Consider the following 23,736-nt stretch of genomic DNA (forward strand, 5'->3'; position numbering starts at 1 on the left):
AATGTTAAGTATTGGCTCATATTTCTTTCAGCTTTAATATTTTAAAATGGTTAAAGGTTTTTTTTTTTCTTTTCAAAAATGTAAGGGGGGAAATACAAAAATAGTGGAACAAAATTATGAAAATATTGGAAAATACCAAAATTGAACAAAAAATATTGTTTTTGAAAATACAAAAGTATTCGCCATGATATGCACATTTGAGATTAAAAATACATGCTGTACATTGTACAGTGTACAATGAAATTTAAAAGTAATTTGAGAAAATGTTAAAAAGCACACGAGTATTAAAAAAAAAAAATGTTAGCGCAAATAAAATTATTTCCTTATAATTCTTATAATACTTGTTATTTAAAGTAATCCAATAAAGTAATGGCCCAACCTGTAGAGGGATGACAATGGCCTCTTGGTGGTCATCTTGGGCCGGTATGGTTTGGGCTCTCCTGCCATGTTGATGTCTGAAAAAAGCCAAACCATAGTCCCAAGGTCAAGGCAACTGTGGAAAAAAAAAACTCGGATTTGCGAATGGGAAGGGAACAAAAGTCCAAATATCAGGCACAATTTGATAAGACTCCAAAGCAGTAATTTTCAAAATGCCACTAAATGTGTAAATATACAGCAATATTAGAGATCCCCCCAACCAATAAACCCACACATAGATCAGAAAAATATATTTGAAAATTAATACAAAAACCTATGAGGAAAAAAAATAGCCAGACTTTAAGGTGAATCCTAATAATAATAATCTGAAGAAAACAGTACCGTAATTTTCGGACTATAAGGTGCACCTGACTATAAACTGCCATCCACCAAATTTGACACGAAAACGGCATTTGTTCATACAGCTGCAGCTGTCCTCCCTGTATTATGGGATATTTACACCAGAATATTTTAACCTATAACACTTTATTTGATAACGGCAACATAAGACTGTCATAAGCCCACCTAATTATGACATGACACTGTCATGAGCATTAATGAATGCTTATGACAGATGCCATTTAGTGTCATCGGGCAAATTATCTCACTTTTGAATGGATGTAAAAGATCCGAGCTGTTCATAAATTGAGTTAGTGACGAAATCTGCCGGATAACACTCAATAACATCTGTCATAAGCATTCATTAATGCCCATAACTAGGGTTGGGCATTGTTTGAATTTGAACGGTCCCGGTTCCGATTCTACGTTTCGATTCCGGTTCCAAACGATTCCCAATTTCGATTCTTTTAATAGGCAGGGTAAAAAAAAATTGCATAGTTCATATTCAATTCTTAACTTCTCGATTATTTTTTAAAATTATTATTTGAATTTTTTTTTGTGTATAAATATCAGTCTTTGGACTTGAATATGATGAAGTTTCTTTCCACAGGAGTGCACGTTCACAAAGATGTTTGTTTTTCAAAAGCTCACGGAGAAAACATTTACACATATTCTTTTGCCTATGTTTTAGAGCAGGGGTGTCGAAACTTTTTGCATAGGGAGCCAGATTTGGTGTGGTAAAAATGTCGGGGGCCGACCTTATCTGACATCCTTTACGTAGAACAACATATTTAAGCAAATTTCAGCAAGCCGTTCAGTGTGTCACATTTGCTTAATTATTTTTTTCTTTTTCGACTCTTGGGCTCTTGCGAAATACTGCTGCTGTGACATTAAACTAGCTTCAAGTTGCTTCAATTACTCACTGCGTATCTTCCCTGTTATCTTGTCGTACATGTCAGAGTGTCTTGTTTGGTGATATCGCCTTACATTGAAATCTTTAAAAACAGCAACGTCTCTTTGCAAATGAGGCAGACACAGTTTTTGCGTATTTTAGTAAAGAAATAGTCTAATTTCCACCTATCCTTGAAGCGTCGGCCGTCACAGTCAACTTACTTTTTTTTGTTGATTGTCACCATTTTAGAAAAAAGATGTAATGGGTCACACAGAGTAAGGTGGCTTAGCCCTTAAATACCTCCAACATGAAGCAATTATCAGAGAATCCCTAAATTTGATAAATAAAGTCCTAATGAAACCTTTTTTTCAAGTTTGTAAAAAGAAAAGTCAAAATGAATATGTGTAATAAGCATTCTATATCTATAACCCATGCTAAATCTTTTTTTTTTTTTCTCATGGAACCTGCAAATGCATGTGTTGACTTGCATCCATCACTTTTTTTTTTTCAAAAAGAAATGTCAAAATTCTAAATTAGTCTCAAAATCATGAAATTTTAGTTGTATCAAACGTGATACATTTGGCAATAAAGGGTTAAAGTGCTGCTGCCTTTTAGTGGGTAAATGAGGGGCAGCATTTTGTGTGTAAACTACTTCATATGCTGGTTGCAGTAGTGCTGACCAATTCATTAAGTCTGTGTTCGGGCCAGAGGTTATTGATTTTATGACAGAGGCTGGGGGCCGGATGAAATTTGACCACGGGCCGCATTTGGCCCCCAGGCCGGACTTTGGACATGTCTGTTTTAGAGTGTCCTATGTTGCAGGCATTTATTGTATTGCATCATTTGTTTTAGGTGGTATTTCTACAAGTTAGTTAAGGGCTGACATCTTGCAGATGTCAGGTGGGGAGTGTTTAGTCCCTTGATCTTTAGTTGACTACTTTTTAAGTTTGATTTCTTTCACCTTGAAAGGTGGAAAAGCGCTATACAAGTACAAGTATAACAACATTTACCATTTAACTGATATATTGTTAATCCCTCCACAAGATGTCACTATTGTAACTACGGACTCTACAGTTTTTCTTTTTGGTGTTGCTATGTGTAAGGCAAAAAGAACATATTACTTTAGTTGGAAAAGAATCCTTGAGGTGTACAGACGCTACGCACCTCCTCTGCACTACACATCTTTGGGAACCCTTGATAAAACAAAATCTGTAAGTTTGCACGATTTAACAGTGCGTCTGATATCATTTTGGTGTATTTATTCTACTTTGTTGTCATTTAAGTGAAGCGAAGCAACACGCTTTTGTGCTAAAATAAATTGGCCACTTCATATGATTTGTTCATACTGGAGCTAGTCTTCATGTGGCTTCTTTTTGATGGTGTTTGGCAGCTATTTTTTCCGGTTGGCGGTCAGGGCATTGAAACTGAAATCGAAATAAAAAAATTCAAAGTTCCGAGAGAACCGGAGTGTTAGACCCGGATCACGTCAATGCTCGATGCCCAACCCTACCCATGACAGTGTCATGTCATAATTATGACGATCTTATGACACCGCTGTCAAATAAAGTTTTACCTATTAACCCAAATAAATCAACAAATAAGCTGCACTGGACTATAAGACGCAGGATTCAAAATGAGTGAAAAAAGTAGCGGCTTATAGTCCTAAATTTATGGTATTTAAACCAAAATTTGCAAAGGTGTAAATACTTTTCCCATCCCTTCTTCTAAAGCACACATAAGTCAAAATGAGAAAGAGGCTATATTTCCAGAATGAATAATAATTTAAATCTGGAATAGTAAGACGAACTATATGAAAATTCATTTTGCTTTACCAGTAAAGCGTTTCATCCCGCAAATGAATCCCACCGCTGCATTAACAGATGAATCTACACTTGCCTGTCTCATTATGATTGACATCTCCTTCGACACGCTCCAAAAATGACGCGGCTTCTGCTCAATCAACCCTGAGTGCGTATCTCTCAAGGTCGCACATGACGACGCAAACAAATGGCAGACGGTCTGACATGACAAGCGAGATTTGCGTCTGACGGATGAGTCACTGCCGCAGGCGCCGGCTAAAAAGTTGTACTGATAAAATATTGACCGGCTCGGCAATCAAGCCAGAGGAAGTTATTAAGCCGGCCGACGGCTTCTACTCCACTTTAATCAGAAAATGCACTTTAAGAATGTTCAAAATACAGGGAGTCCGTAAAATCCCCATTGAAAAGTCACTATATAATTTCAGGTATCAGTTTGGGATAAGGTGAGGCCTTAGACATTTTAGGCCTTGTAAGCATACGTAACATTCCCATGCTAATGGCTCATGGCTAGGCCCGTAAGAAGTTTTTCAGGTGTGTTCATAAAGTCGTTGAAAGTCTTAAGATAGTTTCAACAAAAACTTGATTGAGCAGATGCTCCACAGAGAGCTAAAACTTCATCTGTACCGACTTCAGGTTTTTCAATTAAATCAGGCGACAGATAATGATGCTCAACAACCCAAATTACGACTAAAGCTTCATTACTCTAAAGCACCTGCTGAATGGAGCTTTAATTTGTTGATGGGTTTGTTGATGACTTCCCATGCACCGCACTGGGAAGAACAGTGAGTTACAAAACTGATTTGAAACGTAAAAAAATATTAGACAAAAATATGCTTACTTGTACATTGTAGGAAATACTAGTCCTTCTAAAAAAAATTAGCATATTGTGATAAAGTTCATTATTTTCTGTAATGTACTGATAAACATTAGACTTTCATATGTTTTAGATTCATTACACACAACTGAAGTAGTTCAAGCCTTTTATTGTTTTAATATTGATGATTTTGGCAAAAAAATCAAGAAAAAAACAAAAATCCCTATCTAAAAAATTGGCATATTCCATTCAACCAATACAAAAAGTGTTTTTTTTAATACAAAAAAAGTAAACCTTTAATTAATTATATCAGCTATGCACTCAATACTTGGTCGGGAATCCTTTTGCAGAAATGACTGCTTCAATGGAGGCAATCAGCCTGTGGCACTGCTGAGGTGTTATGGAGGTCCAGGATGCTTCGATAGCGGCCTTAAGCTCATCCACAGTGTTGGGTCTGGTATCTCTCAACTTCCTCTTCACGATATCCCACAGATTCTCTATGGGGTTCAGGTCAGGAGAGTTGACAGGCCAATTGAGCACAGTAATGCCCTGGTCAGTAAACCATTTACCAGTGGTTTTGGCACTGTGAGCAGGTGCCAGGTCGTGCTGAAAAATGAGATCTTCATTGCCATAAAGCTTTTCAGCAGATGGAAGCATGAAGTGCTCCAAAATCTCCTGATAGCTAGCAGCATTGACCCTGCCCTTGATAAAAACAGTAGACCAACACCAGCAGCTTACGTAGCACCCCAGGCCAGTCTTTCTCTAAACTCTGGCACCTTGATTTTCGAATGACATGCAAAATTTGCTTTCATCTGAAAAAAGTACTTTGGACCACTGACCAGTGCTGCTTCTCTGTAGCCCAGGTCCGGCGCTTCTGCCGCTGTCTCAGGTTCAAAAGTGGCTTGACCTGGAGAATGCGGCACCTGTAGCCCATTTCCAGCACACGCCTGTGTACGGTGGGTCTGGAATCGGCCCTTCTCCACAATCTTTCTCAGGGTGCGGTCAACTCCTCTGGTTATGCAGCGTTTCCTGCCACACTTTTTCCTTTGCACAGACTTCCCACTGAGGTGCCTTGATACAGCACTCTGGTAACAACCTATTCGCTCAGAAATTTCTTTCTGTGTCTTAGCCTCTTTCTTGAGGGTGTCAATGATGGCCTTCTGGACAGCAGTCAGGTCGGCAGTCTTGATTGTGGTTTTGAGTAATGAACCAGGCTGGGAGTTTTTAAAAGCCTCAGGAATCTTTTGCAGGGGTTTTGAGTTAATTTGTTGATTCAGATGATTAGGTTAGTAGATTCTTTAGAGTACCTTTTCATGATATGCTAATTTTTTAAGATAAGGGTTTTTGTTTTTTCTTGACTTTTTTGCCAAAATCATCAATATTAAAACAATAAAAGGCTTGAACTACTTCAGTTGTGTGTAATGAAGCTAAAATATATGAAAGTCTAATGTTTATCAGTACATTACAGAACATAAAGAACTTTATCACAATATGCAAATTTTTTGAGAAGGAGTAGTATATGTAAGAGACAGACCCGGCCCTGGGTGACTATATGTCCTAGGCGACGTGTGGCTAGAAGCCGACCGCAAATGTGATAATTTTAGTTTCGTTATAAACCGCGAGTTTGAATAACCTTCGATTTAATAATGCGCCATTATTTGTCCTTTTTTTTTTGTGAAGTGGATCTGCTTTCATACTGTAACCCTGGACTGTTCCACTGTGCCTCATATGTGCCACAAAATAGCAGGTGGCCAACACAATCCAGGTTGGAAACGGCAAATATTTTCAAAATGTAACCTGTTTAGATGCATTTGATATGTTAGAAAATGTTCTGTAAGCATAGCGTGAGACTTGTATTTTTCAGGGTGCAGTGATCCCTGTTTTTTGCGATTAATGGGGTCCAGAACCCGCCACAATAAGTGAAAAAATGCGAAGGAGTGCCCCCACCCCCCCAAAAACAATTTTTTGTGTGTGTGTTTTCAATGTTTTTATTCAGATTTTTAATTGGAAAAAGATACATACTGTATAAGACATGCTTTATCACTTTTTTCCCAAAGTATCATTAAATAAAAAACATATATATTTAAATAAATGGTTTTTAAGCACTTCAGATGTAATAATTATAATGAATTTTAAACATGTTACTGTCCGACCTAATTATTTTGAAACAATAATAATTTAGAAAAATGCTGGTCTTTCTTAAATGCGTCATTGAGTGACTCAAATCAGCTCAAGATGCTCACTTTCACACAGAGTTGCCACAGCAACTGTTTAAAAAGTTAAACGATGATTGATGCATGATGTGCTTTGAGGTTTCGACTTCCAAGCATCTCTGTCAAGATCAAACCTTAATGTCTGTCAGTCATAGTTAACTTTAACAAACAACCAATGCACTGCCTGACCAAGAAAAGCAGCAGGAGGGAGAGTAAGACTGCGTGATCGGATCGGGACAGCTCATCTGTATTTATTCTTTTCCGCCAAAATCCGCGATTGACTGAGGGCACGAAGTTTGAAGCGCGAGGCACCCTTTGAAAAACAGCACCTGTTACTTACCTTTGGCACATAACAGGTGGTGGCAATAACTAAATCACACTGGCAGCCAGTTAAAATGGATTAAAGTTGACTCAACCCCTGTCCTGTGTCCTTGTGTGTACCACATTGAGCATGGAGAAAAGAAAGAAGACAAAAGAACTGTCTGAGGACTTGAGAAGCAAATTGTGAGTGAGCATTGGCAATGTCAAGGCTACAAGTCCATCTCCAAAGACCTGAATGTTCCTGTGTCTACATGCGCAGTGTCATCAATAACTGTAAAGCCCATGGCACTGGGGCTAACCTCCATAGATGTGGACGGAAAAGAAACTGAGGAGAGATTTCAACATAAGATTGTGTGGATAGTGGATAAAGAACCTCAATTAACATCCAAACATGTTCAAGCTGTCCTGCAGTACAACAGTGTCCGAGAGTACAACAGTGTCAACCCGTACTATCCGTCGGCGTCTGAATGAAAAGGGACTCTATGGTAGGATACCCAGGAAGACCCCACTTCTGACCCAGAGACATAAAAAAAAGCCATGCTGGAGTTTGCCAAAACTTACCTGAGAAAGCCAAAAACGTTTATGAAGAATGTTCTCTGGTCAGATGAGACAAAAGTAGAGCTTTTGGAAAAGACATCAACATAAAGTTTACAGGGGAAAAAACGAGGCCTTCAAAGAAAAGAACATGGTCCCCACAGTCAAACATGGCGGAGGTTCCCTGATGTTTTGGTGTTGCTTTGCTACCTCTTGCACTGGACTGCTTGACCGTGTGCATGGCATTATGACGTCTGAAAACTACCAACAAATTTTGCAGTAAAATGTAGGGCCCAGTGTGAGAAAGCTGGATCTCCCTCAGAGGTCATGGGTCTTCCAGCAGGACAATGACCCAAAACACACTTCAAAAAGCACAAGAAAATTTATTCAGAGAAAGCACTGGAGACTTCTAAAGTGGCCAGCAAGCATAGGCGGAGTTTGACTTTTGGGGCAGAAGGGGCACAACATGTTGATGGCCCCGAAACGCAGTTTCAGCAAAAAAATTAACTTATAAGAATATAAATTGACAATAAGCCTTTTTTGTTTCCCATCATTCTTGAGGGGAATTCTAAATCAGGCTGCTTAGGCAATACTTTTTGCCAAGATTGTCATCCATTGAATATGGTACGCCCGCCGGTGTCGTGCCACTGTCGTTACCCCAGTCAAAAATTGTAGCCCCTGGGCGGAGCCATATGGAGGTAGATTTGTGTCTTTATTATTCAATCAAAAAACAAAGTTGCTTCAATAAAAAAAGTTATTTCGACCAAAACATATATTTTCAATTTAAAAAAAAAAAAAATGTGTTTGAATGCAAAAATAAATTTGAAACTCAAAAAAATTCAGGCGAAAGCTATTTTTCTTTGATAAATGTTTTTTTTAAAAATTTATTTATTTATTTTTATTATTTATTTTATTTATCTTTTTTAATTATAGTAATGTTGATTTGTGTTTGAGTCACATTTTGGCTAGGACGTTTTTGTCTTTATTATTTAATCAAAAATAAGTTGCTTCCAAAAATATATATTTTCAAAAAGAAAAATCACTTAAATCAAAAGAAAAATTTCAATCATAGAAAACTTTTTTGAATGCGAAAAAAATATTCGAGATTGAAAAATTTACTTTTGAACACTTATCAACAATCAGCAATCATTTTTGTGTTTGTGTTTTATTGTGTTGTGTTTTATTGTGGGTAGGACATTGGTGTCGAAATCATTCAATCCCCAAAAAAGGTGATTCAATTGACAAAAAATATTTTCAATCAAAGAAAAAAATCATTTCAAAAACATAATAGCTTTTTTTTTTTTTTTTAATTATATGCAAAGCAAATGACATGTCACATGATCTGTTCGAAAAATAATTTTGACCCATTATAAAAATTTTTTTTTTTTGTTCATTTCATTCATTTTTGTTGCAGTTTTATTGCTTTACATATTTAATATACTGGTATATAGGAAAGTCAAGTTAATGCAATTACACTTTTCGGCCAACAGGGGGCCTGCCCCCCCCCCCCCCCCCCCCCCCTTAAAATTCGCTTATGCCAGCAAGGAGTCCAGACCTGAATCCCATAGAACACCTGTGGCGAGATCCGAAAATGGCAGTTTGGGGAGGGCACCCTTCAAATTTCAGAGAGCTGGAGCAGTTGGCCAAAGAAGAATGGTCTAAAATTCCAGCAGAGCACTGTAAGAAACTCATTAATAGATACCGGAAGCAGTTGTTCGTAGTTATTTTGTCTAAAGGTTGTGCTACCAAGTATTAGACTGGGGGTGCAAATACTTTTGTTTGGCCCATTTTTGGAGTTTTGTGTAGACTGATAATGATTTAAAAAAAATTTCAGTCCGTTTTGTGTTTTTTCATTGCAAGCTAAATAAATGAAGATATTATTACCAAAGCATTTGTAATTGCAATCATTTTCTGGGAGAAATTGAGCATTATCCGACTAAATTGCAAGGGTGCCAATACTTTTGGCCTGCAGTGTAGCTATCTTTGCCTGGTAGGTTAAATGAAGAGGCGACGAAGGAGGAGTATAGGAGATGCAACAGTGGCTCTCGGGTGCACCGGGACAGCTGCATCCTTGTAATTAGGCCGCAGAAAGACATGAGGGATGGCTTCCATAACAAACGACGCTCTCCCGCAGTCTTGCCCGCTCGGGTCGTAAAAGCACTCTGAAGTGAAACACCTCACAACAGCCCTACTGATTAATTACACTCATTATGCGAGGAAAAATGACGCAAAAGTGTGCACTTGTTGGCCTGAGCATCCGTTGAAAAGTTGGAGGGAGGGGGGTAAGAGGGAATGCGGCGTTGCCCGGCAATAGTTGAAGTGCAGCTTTGAGAGGAGGCACGAAAAGTTTCCTCATGCTCAAGTCACTATGGGCATAAAACAGCATATGACATACTACACAGCAGAGCCGTGCAGAGACCGATGGAGGGGCAGGTGCTCATAGATCAAAAGGGGCACATTAACTAGTATTTAATATAACTTACAAAAACTTCCATTTTAACCTTTACAGTATAATTGGCTGTGATTGTGACAGACTTCAATTGGGAGGGGGGGATAGGGAATAGTGAATAGAAATCAACACTGTCATCAACACTTTCTGGCTGTGACTCAGTCAGTGTTTGCCTCTTTTCTTCCTTCAACCTCTACATCAAAACTTCCTTCCACAACTTGTTCATATGAGAACAAACCACATCAGATGGTCACTGAGCCACCTTCAGCAGTTTTTTTTCAAAATTACTATTTTATTGTTATCCATATTTGCCAAATCTAGCACATAATAATTAATGAAGTAATGACATAAAATGAAATACAACAATAACATTGTACTTTTGTTTTTAATTGTTGTATTTCATACCTGAATATCCTTGCAAATTGTTATTCTTATCAATTGTGCTATTCACCCAGCTGATGAGGCATCCACTGCCTTTAGCAGCCTCATCCAGCTCTTTTTTTTAATCCCTCAACCTCCTTTCCTAATGAGGCATGTCTTCAAAATGAAATATAAATCTTAAATTTAAAAAAACAAAGACTCCCCGGTGGTTTTAATTTTAAAGCTTTCTTAAGTTTTTCTCTTTCAATAACTATGGAGATAGATTTGTGTCTTTATTATTCATTACAAAAAAGGTGCTTCAATCAAAAACAACGGTGCTTCAATCAAAATATATATTTTCAATCAACAAAGTCACTTCAATCCAAAAAAAAAAAAAAAGTTTCAATGCAAAAATAAATTTGAGACTCAAAAAGGAACAACATGGTGCTTCAATCCCCCAAAATATTTTCAAAGAAAAATTCATATACAAAGATAAAATTGCCCTTCCTCAAAAAATATTAAATTATTTATTTTAAATTTTATTATCATTTGAAATTATTATTTTGATTGAAGTGCAAAAGGTTTTGAACTCACTTTTTTATTGAATCATTACTATATAAGTATAACACCATTAGACAAATGTTGCACTTCACTATTGGTCAGACATGTTTGAGGGACAAGTGGCTACACCAATGGCTTATTTCCAGTGTTGTCAGTAACGCGTTACTTAGTAACGTGTTACTGTAATCTGATTACTTTCTTTCAGTAACGAGTAATCTAGCGCGTTCATTTTTCTACACCAGTAATCTGATTAAAGTTAGTTTCCTTAGTGTCTCTGCATTACTATTTTTTCATTGCCTCATAATGTATGTAGAATGAAAAATATTGTAGTCATGTACGGAGAGCATTTTGAATAGAAAATGCTAAAATAAAAGGTTCCCGGTACGTGTTTCCATAACAGCCTCTCAGCTACTTCCTGTTTTGGTCTCGCGTGACATGTGTTGTGGGACTGACAAAGGCATGGGCCAGGCAGGTGGACATTCGAGCCGAGTGTTGAGACGTTGCCAGGGAATGTCGATCTGTGGATATCCATGAATGAAGGCGAGTGTTTTTCCTTCATTCTGGAGGTTATCAGCAAAAGGTCGGACCCCCTACATGCGCGGCCATTTCGGAGCTTTGCCGTCGCAACGACGGGCAATCATCGCTCCAAGTTGGCAAGCTTTGTTTACATCATATGCATGTTGCACATTTATGCCGTGAGGTGATGTGTTCGTTTAGCATCTGTGGGATGTGTTGTAAGTCCGATTGAGTGTAAAGTGCTTAGTTGCCGCCACGTTTTGTGGCCAAATTGACCGCATGTGTGTTGAGAGGAGTACTTCCTGGTTGTGCACGTGCATCCGCGCCCGCCACCACCTTTGTGTTTATTGCACTGTACAATCCATTTGTGTGTTGTTGATTATTGTGCAGTCAGTTTGTATTGTTTTACACTGGCACTGATATGCTGTTAACCATAACCCGAAATTCAGTTTTGACATCAGGCTTAATCTTAGAGTTAGCGGGGTTTAATTGGTCGGTGGAGTTGATTTCGACAAATTCCAAGCAGTCTGTCAGATATTTGTTAGTTTCAGGGCTCCAGAGTGGCTACGCTAGCGAGATTCAGCGGTGCTTATGTGAAAAATTCTGATATTCCCCTTTACATTCAATCATCGGAAAGGGCATTTTTCTGTTGTCATTCTTATGTTGGGGTGGCAAAGGGAGAAAAATGGGTAAAAAGTAACTGATAGATTACTTTTAAAGTAACTTAGTTACTTTGATAATGAAGTAATCAGTAAAGCAACTAGATTACTTTTTTGAGGCGTAATCAGTAATTAAATTCCTTTTTCAAGTAAACCGTGACAACACTGCTTATTTGCAAGTAAGTGGGCGTGCAGTGGAGAGGGTGGGTTTATGCCATTTTAGCGGCACGCAGACATTTAAAAAAATATTTTTTTTTTCCCAAAGGTGTTTTCAGTGTTCGAGTAAAGTACGCGGTGGCATGCTTGCACAATCGGCCAGCACACACATACGCAGACAAAAAAAAGCCTGGTCAAAACGGGCACTTTGAGCATGTAAGGGCAAAGTGGCAGGTGCTCAAGCACCTACCCCCCCCACCCCGCCCTGCACGTACCTGCTACACACATAATGAGAATCTACATTCTAAAGTTTTGACTCTTAAGTACCTCCTAAAAGAATTTGACTCAAAAAGCAAAACACTGACTGCCATTTACGGTGATAGCCAAGCCATTTTGACTATGAGTGCCAGCCCGGGCAATCAAAAGGGATTGGACGTTTAATGCTGTCACTGGCATCCAATCAATTTAAATTACAGTAACGCAGTTGCTCTAAATATTTATTAAAACTGCATCATTGTAAGATACTGTAACATAATGCAGTTTTAGATTAAAGCTGTTCTTAATTAAAGTATATTAAAGGAGGGAAAACCGTACTTACTGTAAGGCAGTACTTCTCAAATACTGTAGAGCTGAAACGAGTACTCGAGCAACTCGAGTAACTCGAGTTTAAAAACTGATCCGAGTAATTTTATTCACCTCGAGTAATCGTTTATTTTGACAGCTCTAAGCATCACGTTTTGCTCGGACTACTTTTAATGCGGGACAACGCGCTGTCACGTGCGGAGAGGAAGAAGGGGGGGAAAAAAAACTTACTGCAGCTGACAGCCGCCACAAACGACGCCGACGTTGCCAAATACTAGCCCGCACGATGCTACGTTGGTAACAGCTAGCGTCTGATGCGTCTCATAAAGATCACATGTATGTTGAACTAGATGCGCAATGACAGACTCGGCCGCGTATGGGCAGCGTTATTAAACAGCCGCCATCTTAAAGCAGTACAGCGCTAAGCGCTAATAATAATAAATAATAATAATAAATAAGATTAACGTTACTGTCGCTACTAGCTCACGTAAAGTTAGCCCTGCGGAGGACTAGGTTTCAATTAATTATGACCACTGTCGTTGCGTGGCTAACGCGTCTTACATACAGGCTTTAAGATAACATAGCATTGTGGAGTGATGAGGGTGTAAAATAAAAACTTAATCATGCTAACTATCAATTTTAGCTCAGGAGTCATTGCTGGAAAAAGCACCAAGTAGCACTGGTCCCTAATGTGCTCCGGTACAGCCTGTATCATACATTTATTTTGAACACTGCAAAAACTCAAAATCCTATAAGTGGCCTATACTACGAAGCCGGTTTTCTGGCTTAGCAGGGTAACTTCGAGAGTAACTTTATCACGTGCGACGTAAGTTCGCGGCTATGCGAGACTACGAAAGGTGGATATGTTGGAACCGAGAAGTGTTGCCATGGCAACACACGCCACACGCCAAACCTGGTCGTGTCAGAGTTAGATCTTGCTTAACATCAGGATTCCAATTAACCACGCTCTATTTAAACAGCACTCCTCCGCGGACGTGTCCTCCTGACAATGACAGCGTACTTGGACGACTCATACGACATTGGCGCGCGGATTGTGAGGGGCTCTCTCCGGTGGGCACGGGTATTTCGGGACCGCCAGAATCCGCTGGCGTACCCGGAAGATGTTCTCCATGAAAGATATAGATTTTCAGCTGAGGGAATTCTTTACCTGTGCCAACTGATCTAGGCAGACGTCACTAATGTGACCCGCCGAGTCAGGCCCTCACAACCGCGCAGATTGTGTGTGCCTGTCCGTGCGCTCTTTCGCCAGGGACAATATATGTATTCCATCGGTGATGCTGAATATCTGCGTAAGAACACTGTATGCCGTGCGATTCGGAGTGGGTTATGGAAACGCTTCAAATTGATGCATTTATAATAATCATAGAAATATGTAGACTATTTAAACATTGAGAAAACTTGCGTTTTTTTCTGCCAACTCGAGGAGATTAAATTAAATGTCAAATCCACTGATAGGACAGACGCACAAATATAAAAGATATACATGTTTATTGAATATGCATCTTACAGTCTTGTTTAACTGTGAAAAATCGTTACAAAAGACGGGCTTTTATTTACGCAACAACGCATGGCATCCCCGCATTTCCTTCTTCTCCTGAGTCCTCACAAATATAACATAATTTTTTTTTGGGGGGGGGGGGGGGTTGTCAGGCTCGGGCCTGCAAATCAAGTTTATTGATCGGACTCGGGTCGAGTCGGGCTGGATTTTTTAGGCCCAAACTAAAAAAAAAAACATACATATTCGTACAGTCAAGGGGACTAAACATACAATCATCCTGTTTCGTGTGGTGATGCGTGACAATTATTTCTTACTGTTAATGTACCAAATCTTATTTTATTGTCCTGACAGCAGGCTTTATTTCTTTTCATGGACATAAGTAAACTGGCATATTGACGCATTCACAAATCACACGATCTGTAAATTCGCTGTCAACAGACCCGTTGCGCTCTACTCGCCGAAGCGGTGTTGGATTTCGCGGTGAGGGTGGATTTTAATTCCTCATAATTCCGCATGATCATCGCGCATTCCTCCTCCGTGAAGTAAGGTGCCCGTGCCATCGTCACAAGTAGTGTTTGACTCTGGTCACCGCCCCCTTTTATGTGAACGCGCAGTAACTCTGACTGGGTTGACACAGGTTCGACTAATCAACCTCATAATCAGCGTCGTAGTACCGATTGACCACAAACTAGACAACCAGGTTTTGTCAACTCCGGTTACCCGATGGTAAACTGGATTACTTCTGGGGAGGTTAAACTCGGTTCGTAGTATAGGCCACAGGACTTACAGTTTAGACTAACTTAAAACTTAAATAGAACTTAAAAATGGCTTGACACAAAGAGAAATTCAATTGAAACACGTGGGAAAAAATCCTAACTTTTAAGTGATGTGTGTTATCAAGCGTAACAGCATTTTTAGGAAATATATATATATATATATATGTAACCCCTGTGTCAGCGCCGCCCCGCGTTCCGCTCCCACCTCTGACTAGGCCGGGACGCGAACCCGCGCGCCAACGACGCTTCCACTCGGCAGGCAAGATCGGTAACCACTACACCAATAAGCTCGAGCCAACGGCGCAGCCGCTAGCGTCCTTACATGAAGGAATCGGCAGGGAGGTTTCCACGCTCCACATGGACTCGCGTGTACCCGTTACATATATATATATATATATATATAAAAAAGATCTAAAAGTTTTTTGAGTGAAAGCAGTGAATTAGTCTTTTTTTTTTTTATTCTAGCTACAATATACATCGAAAATAAAGACATTGATTGACTGAAAATGGTTCAAGATTAGATGAAATGTCTTGTTTTCTCATGTATATTTATAATTGCTCTTCACCTAAAAAATATATTTGTTTTATCCGATTACTCGATTAATCGATAGAATTTTCAGTCGATTACTCGATTACTAAAATATTCGATAGCTGCAGCCCTAAAATACTGTATTGGCCCGAATATAAGACGGTCATGATTATAAGACGACCCCCTGGTTTTTGAAATGTAAATAAAGCAATATATTGTGATAAAACAACAAAATTGTAATAACTGCATTAACCATCAAAGTGAAGTCTAACTGTAACCGTAGTCTTGAAACAAATCTAAATAAGGAAAAACATTAAAATAAAATAATGCAAACTGGTTAAACTTGAGAGTAGCTGAGATCTGTCATGACAGAACATCGCTGCAATGATATCTGGCACCATCTAGCGTCGTGAATGGGGAGAGTAGCTGAGATCTGTCATGACAGAACATCACTTCAATGATATCTGGCGCCATCTAGCGTCGTGAATGGGTATAATGTCTCGACCGCGAATATAAGACGACCCCCTCTTTTTCGGTCTTATTTCAATGCAAAAAACACCATCTTACATTCGGGCCAATACAGTAATCGGGTGATACCGATGCCGGGGGTGGCGCATGTGACCTCGGGGAACATTTTTTCTGTCCTAGAATAAAGTGTAATTGCACATCCACTCAGTGGGTGGCAATGGTGGTCTCATTTTCAGAGTGTGCGCAGTATTTTCAAACCACACAAGAGCACACAGCAAATACCACTGGAGATATTAAGCGCCTAAGATGAGGAAATATGACAAAGCGTATTTAGCGTTTGGCTTTGGCTTTACATAATACAATACATACAGTATATACGACATTTAAATCCAGCCTCCCTGTTAGGAAAAACACTTTTTTTATGCACTATTCAATCTACATAGCAGTTCCATCGTTGATAGTGGCGAATTGATTAAATGTTTAAGAACGATCACATCTCAAGTTTTTGCTTGCAAGTCAAATTTTTAAAAAGGCTTAACAATTGCTTGCTATCTCACTCTTATATATTTATATCTGTTTCTCAGACAGATTGCTTTTGATGAGTGCAAGTGATTGTACTTCACGCAGTGTTCACAGGGCAGTGATGTGTGACACCACATGAGAGACTACATGACGTTAATCCCCAAAACTAATCTTTTGGCAGGCAAAGTCAGAACAAAGTCAGTGTCGCCGTGACGGGTGTTCCCTCGGAGCGGGTTAGCGCGCCGCATTTGATAAAGCGATCACGAAGGGCACCTGCTCTAATACAAATGCGCCTCTGAGAAGCATCATCCCGCACCACGACGCTCCGGAGATTTCAATCTACGCCGCGTTCTCCGCGCCCTGTAAATCTGACAGGCCAGACTTCAATAATCCCCGATCTTGTCTCAAGGGCACATGCAACAAAGATTCTTCGGCTTTTTTATTACACCCGAGAGCTTGTTTCCTCTCGGAAGGACGGGATGACAAAGCAGACACTTTCACTGAGTGATTCTGCCTACAAGCTTGACAGCACATGCAAAATGGGACCAACAAATTAGCCGCTCACTAACACATTGTTGAGCGGCCGTATACATAGTATATCACATGACATCAGTCTGTGTCAGTATCATCCATTACACCAGGGGTCAACAACCTTAAAAGAGCCATTTCAACCCAGATTCCAGAGAAAATACAACATTGGGAGCGTCAGCTATATTGCTGGTCCTTCTCAAAAAATTAGCATATTGTGATAAAGTAATTTATTTTCTGTAATTAGGGTTGTACCGATCATGTTTTTTGCTCCCGATCCGATCCCGATCGTTTTAGTTTGAGTATCTGCCGATCCCGATATTTCCCGATCCGTTTGCTTTTTTTTTTGCTCTCGATTCAATTCCAATCATTCCCGATCATTTTTCCCGATCATATACATTTTGGCAATGCATTAAGAAAAAAATGAATAAAACTCGGACGAATATATACATTCAACATACAGTACATAAGTACTGTATTTGTTTATTATGACAATAAATCCTCAAGATGGCATTTACATTATTAACATTCTTTCTGTGAGAGGGATCCACCGATAGAAAGACTTGTAATTCTTAAAGGATTAATGTGACTTTGTATTTTGTGACTAAATATTGCCATCTAGTGTATTTGTTGAGCTTTCAGTAAATGATACTGTAGCCATTTAACTGTTCTGCCCAAATGCATGATGGGAAGTGCAACCATGACTGTGTGTAGTGGTACCAATTGATATATCTTCTCTGCGTTGGGAAATAACATAGGGTGTTAATAAAAAGATCAATTACTACCTTCTACTACCTTCCCCACATTGCTTCCCACGATATTTCTAATCGTAGGGAGAGGGATTGTAAGGCTTTAGCCAATTAAAAAAAGGCTCCAAAGGCTGCCAAAATTCACTCTACTCATATTACGCTGCCTTTTAGCTCTATATATAGGTATAACGGCGCCATTATAGATTGAACGCGACAATGCGTGAGTGGGTCGTGCAGCGCATGCGTTAATTGCGTTAAATATTTTAAAGTGATAATTTTTTTAAAAAATTAATTACCGCCGTTAACGGGATAAATTTGATAACCCTACCTTAAGCCTAAACTAAAGACTCTGGTTGAGTATAACATATTATGTCTGTAACATTAAATATATAAATGTCTGTGACGTTAAATACAATTTGAAAAGGATTTAATTTAAAAATATATATATTTAAAAAAGGCATGTCCAATATTTTTTTGCCGATTCCGATACTTTGAAAATGACGTGATCAGACCCGATCGATCGGGATCTCTATCTGTAATGTACTGATAAGCATTAGATTTTCATATATTTTAGATTCATTACACACAACTGAAGTAGTTCAAGCCTGGGGTCCTGATATAATAATATTTTTTAATATTTTAATATTAATGTTTCAATACTGATGATTTTGGCAAAAAAGTGAAGAAAAACAAAAAATCCCTATCTCAAAAAATTAGCATATCATGAAAATTTACTCTAAGAAGCGACTAACCTAATCATCTGAATCAACGAATTAACTCAAAAATATAATACAAAATATTAAATGTGATGGTTCACTTACTTATTTTTCCCCCTTCTGTCATTGTTTGCATACTATAGTCATTAAAATATGAAAATTTGTAAATGCTTGGGTGGTTTTTGTAAAAGCAGACAGTTTTTTTTTTAATCTGTGTGATTTTGAAAAATATCAGATCAAATTTGAGTGTGATTTTATGCAGTACTGTGAGAAATTCCAAAAGGTTAAGATACATTATCATACCACTGTACATAGTTCACTCAAGTACGTCATAATTTCACCTGTGAATGGTACAAATACTTTTGGATACACTGTCCAAGTTACAACCGTTACTTTACATAGTTGGTGAATTCATTAACCTGCCTGAGTGTTCTGATAACAAACACACAACAGTGAGCCTTGACTTGGTCTGCTTACTAAAGGGCAGTTAACATTATTTGTTAAATCTCATGAGCGCCAGAATAAGTCCATTTATTTAATATCCGGAGTCACGGGTTGCAGAGCCCTGCATTACACCAATGAGTTATATTAATTCGCACGCGGTCGCACGCATAGAAACACATCGAAAACGAGATGAACAATTTAGGGAGCAACCATTGGCATGTGTCTCCAGCATTTGAACATTAATCGCTCTTAAACACACATAAAGTCCATTTTCATGAAGTCCAATGTGAGGGTGTGGAGAGAAAGAGAGAAGCAGAAAAAACACCTGATATTGCATAATCGTCACAGGATTAATCAACACTCCTCCTTCCTTAATGAATTCTCTGTATTTTGCTTTCAAACCACCAAGAGGAAAATGGCCACTTTGGCAGCCCGTAAATTTCATCCTGGGCTACTAATGTGATTATTTTTTACGAGATAGGCACAAGTATGGGAATTTGACGGGATAAATACATCATGAGCACTGTAGCACACTGCAGATTTAGTGTGCCATTTGGCTAAAAGCTGACGAAGCAACTTTTCCAACATGATTCATTTTTCTATGGCCTCTTAATCAAGCAAAAGAGGCAAAATAAGCTCTCAGGAAACGATGTTCAGATGCAGGAAGTTTCTGCATGAAGACTAAATATTTAATAAATCTGGCGGCGAAATATGAAATGGACACAATGACGTACATGGCTTACAAGGTTGTTGACATATAAGCATTTTTTAGCATCAAATTCAGCATATGAAATACAAGCATAGTACAGCTAGTCTCCGGGTTACGAACGAATTCCATTCCTACGTTGGGGGACGCAACCCAAATTTCCGAGTCAATCGGAATTAACCCTTTAAGTACCCCTAAATCTCAAAATAACTATCCAAAAACATGTATTATACATCATTGTACTGTCCTCGACAAGACAGTGGAGCCAAGTCCCTAGCTAGACAGCGAATTAAGCTCCGAAATGACGATGTCAGACGTCCGTTTGGTTTGCTGACTCTATTCAGCTGCTCATGACATCAACATTTGCAGAATGTCACTAAATTATCGTTTAAAGCACACATTAAACAAACCTGTAGAACGGCTTTCTTTCACCTGCGCAACATCGCCAAAATTAGAAATATTTTATCTAAAAGCGATGCAGAAAAATTAATTCACGCGTTCGTTACATCGAGATTGGATTACTGTAACTCCCTACTTGCAGCTTGTCCTAAAAGCTCTCTAAAAGGTCTTCAGCTAGTCCAAAACGCAGCAGCAAGACTTTTAACATGAACCAATAGAAGAGAGCACATCACCCCTGTGCCCCAGGCACTTCACTGGCTTCCAGTCGAGTTTAGAATTAAATTTAAAATACTCCTTCTTACATTTAAGACCATTAATGGGTTGGGGCCATCTTATCTCACCGATGCTCTGGTTCCATACCGCCCCAACAGAACACTCCGATCTCAGAATGCAGGTCTACTGGTCGTTCCTAGGGTTTATAAAAGTACTGTCGGAGCTAGAGCCTTTAGCCACCAAGCCCCTGTTTTATGGAATCAGCTTCCAGCTAGTATTAAAGAAGCTGAGACAGTCTCCACATTTAAGATTAGATTAAAAACGTTCCTATTCGACAAACCTTATGGTTAGGCTAGTTGAAGTCGGAGTAGATTCACAGTTTAGTCTAAGCTGCACTAGAAGCTATAATGCTGGGGGCAGTACAGCCGCTGAGTTCTATCTCCTTTTCTTACTCTACCTACCACTTGTCTTACTTTATTTCTATTTTCCAGTGTTAATATCTATTTGTCTAGTCTCTTCATCACTAGTCACCCGGTGTCCCCTTTCCCCCCTCCCCTCTGGGGAGGGGCTATTTTTCAGCTGCAGCCTCCTGACTGTCCGGACCCCTGGCTGGATAGACGTCCTCGCTGCTACCCCCGTCTCATCTGACTAGAGGGACCTCTTCTTGCTCCTTTACTCCACTGTATTTTTACGGACTATAACTTCGCTTGCTAATTCCCATTAGCAGTTCTGGGGTTCCTGTCTATCCGTCCTGGGAGTGGATCTCTCCTGACTGTGGTACTCCCCAAGGTTTCTCATTTTTCTCCCAATTGACTCTGGAGTTTTTGGAGTTTTTCTTTGCCGGCATGGAGGGTCTTAAGGATAGGGGATACCCAGGACTTGAACTGTATCTATTCATCTTTGTTGCTTAATTTCTAATTGTGTATCATATTGCCTCTGTAAAGCCTTTTGAGACTTCTGTTGTGATTGAGGGCTATACAAATAAAATTGAATTGAATTAAATTAAAAATGAAATCAAATCCGTTTCAACTTCAATAACAGCAAATCAAATTTGCGTTTAGAACTAGCTGCTGATACAGCAATAACAATCCACACAAACGATTAGAATCTATCAGTTAGTGTTCGCACATCATCAAACACAATAACATAAACTCGCCCCAAGTACTCGACCGCAATTGAAAATGCACACTAAATAGTACAAAAGCTGTTATCCAGTGGGGCAAATAAGTATTTAGTCAACCATTAATTGCGCAAGTTCTCCCTTTTGAAAATATTACCAAGGCCTGTAATTGTCAACATGGGTAAACCTCAACCATGAAAAACACAATGTGGAGCCCCCCCCCCGGAAAATAAGTATTTGGTCAATACCAAAAGTTCATCTCAATACTTTGTTATGTACCCTTTGTTGGCAATAACTGAGGCCAAACGTTTTCTGTAACTCTTCACAAGCTTTTCACACACTGTTGCTGATGTTTTGGCCAATTCCTCCATGCAGATCTCCTCTAGAGCAGTGATGTTTTGGGGCTGTCGATGGGCAACACGGACTTTCAACTCCCTCCACAGATTTTCTATGGGGTTGAGATCTGGAGGCTGGCTAGGCCACTCCAGGACCTTGAAATGCTTCTTACGAAGCCACTCCTTTGTTGCCCTGGCTGTGTGTTTAGGATCATTGTCATGCTGAAAGACCCAGCCACGTCTCCTCTTCAATGCCCTTGCTGATGGAAGGAGATTTTCACTCAAAATTTCTCGATACATGGCCCCATTCATTCTTTCCTATACACAGATCAGTCAACCTGGTCCCTTTGCAGAAAAACAGCCCCAAAGCATGATGTTTCCACCCCCATGCTTCACGGTGGGTGTGGTGTTCTTTGGATGCAATTCAGTATTCTTTCTCCTCCAAAAACGAGAACCTGTGTTTCTACTAAAAAAGTTGACCATAATACATTCTCCCAGTCCTCTTCTGGATCATCCAAATGCTCTCCAGCGAACCGCAGACGGGCCTGGACGTGTACTTTCTTCAGCAGGGGGACACGTCTGGCAGTGCAGGATTTGAGTCCCTGGCGGCGCATTGTGTTACTGATAGTAGCCTTTGTTACTGTGGTCCCAGCTCTCTGTAGGTCATTTGCTAGGTCCCCCCGTGTGGTTCTGGGATTTTTGCTCACTGTTCTTGTTATCATTTTGACGCCACGGGGTGAGATCTTCCATGGAGCCCCAGATTGAGGGAGATTATCAGTGGTCTTGTATGCCTTCCATTTTCTAATAATTGCTCCCACAGTTGATTTCTTTACACCAAGCGTTTTACCTATTGCAGATTCAGTCTTCCCAGCCTGGTGCATGTCTCTGGTGTCCTTCGACAGCTCTTTGGTCTTGGCCATAGTGGAGTTTGGAGTGTGACTGACTGAGATTGTGGACAGGTGTCTTTTATACCGATAATGAGTTAAAACAGGTGCCATTAATACAGGTAACGAGTGGAGCCTTGTTAGACCTCGTTAGACCTCATTGACAGCTAGACATCTTGCTTGTTTGTAGGTGACCAAATACTTATTTTCCACTCTAATTTGGAAATAAATTCTTTAAAAATCAAACAATGTGATTTTCTGTTTTTTTCCCACATTCTGTCTCTTATGGTTGAGGTTTACCCATGTTGACAATTACAGGCCTAATCTTTTCAAGTAGGAGAACTTTCCACAATTGGTGGTTGACTAAATACTTATTATGGGAACAAAACAAATGCGCTCTCCCATGTGTGGGCGCATGCCTGTGCGCTCTTCTTCATGTGCGCAATTACGCTCTTCTTCATGTGTACATGCGCTCTTACTCGCTTGCCATAAATACTACCTGCATACTTCCTGGACCAAGATAAAAACATGCACCACAAAACAAAAGTCAACATTATGAAAAAATTGCGGCTTCGTCAAGTCGAAATCAGGTAGGTCGGGTACCTCATAGCCCGGGGACTATCTGTATACAAAACAGAGTCTGGCAGTTTACAGAAAATTTACCGTTACTGAGAATGTTAATGATGACCGACTTAGTTTTGAACATTTCGGTAAATTTGTTTTTTTAATGAAACAAAAAAATTATTTCAGCCCACTTTGACTATGTGCTGTTCGGCTACGCTCATTCCCCTTTAAGAAAGCAGTGCTTACGTGTGAAGTCACGTGGCTATCAGGAAATCAAACAAACAGATGCTCGGTACGCTAACGCTAGCGGCTAATGATACAAGTGAACGTGATGGAGTCGGATGATAGTGAAAAGTCGCCATCACCACCTGTGACAGTGGCTCTAACCTTGTCGAAGCGGCTGAACTTAACTCATTTGCATCATTATACATTCAACATACAGTACATAAGTACTTGTATTTGTTTATTATGACAATAAATCCTCAAGATGGCATTTACATTATTAACATTCTTTCTGTGAGAGGGATCCACGGATCGAAAGACTGGTAATTCTTAAAAGATAAATGTGACTTTGTATATTGTGACTAAATATTGCCTTCTAGTGTATTTGTTGAGTAAATGATACTGTAGC

The 23,736-nt window shown here is 39.4% G+C and overlaps 1 protein-coding gene across 7 annotated transcripts in view; it reads right to left on the reverse strand.

Moving 5' to 3' along the window:
* The window catches only part of LOC130929692 (RNA-binding Raly-like protein), a 208,670-nt gene that overhangs the window by 43,598 nt on the left and 141,336 nt on the right, over positions 1 to 23,736 (reverse strand). For all 7 annotated transcript variants that reach the window (XM_057857084.1, XM_057857082.1, XM_057857083.1 and 4 more), the window contains one exon: positions 380 to 455. In XM_057857084.1, the coding sequence (XP_057713067.1) occupies positions 380 to 455 (76 nt within the window). The remainder of the gene's footprint in view (positions 1 to 379; positions 456 to 23,736) is intronic.

The sequence above is a fragment of the Corythoichthys intestinalis genome, chromosome 14 (genome assembly GCF_030265065.1).
Source record: "Corythoichthys intestinalis isolate RoL2023-P3 chromosome 14, ASM3026506v1, whole genome shotgun sequence".
Classification (NCBI taxonomy): Eukaryota; Metazoa; Chordata; class Actinopteri; order Syngnathiformes; family Syngnathidae; genus Corythoichthys; species Corythoichthys intestinalis.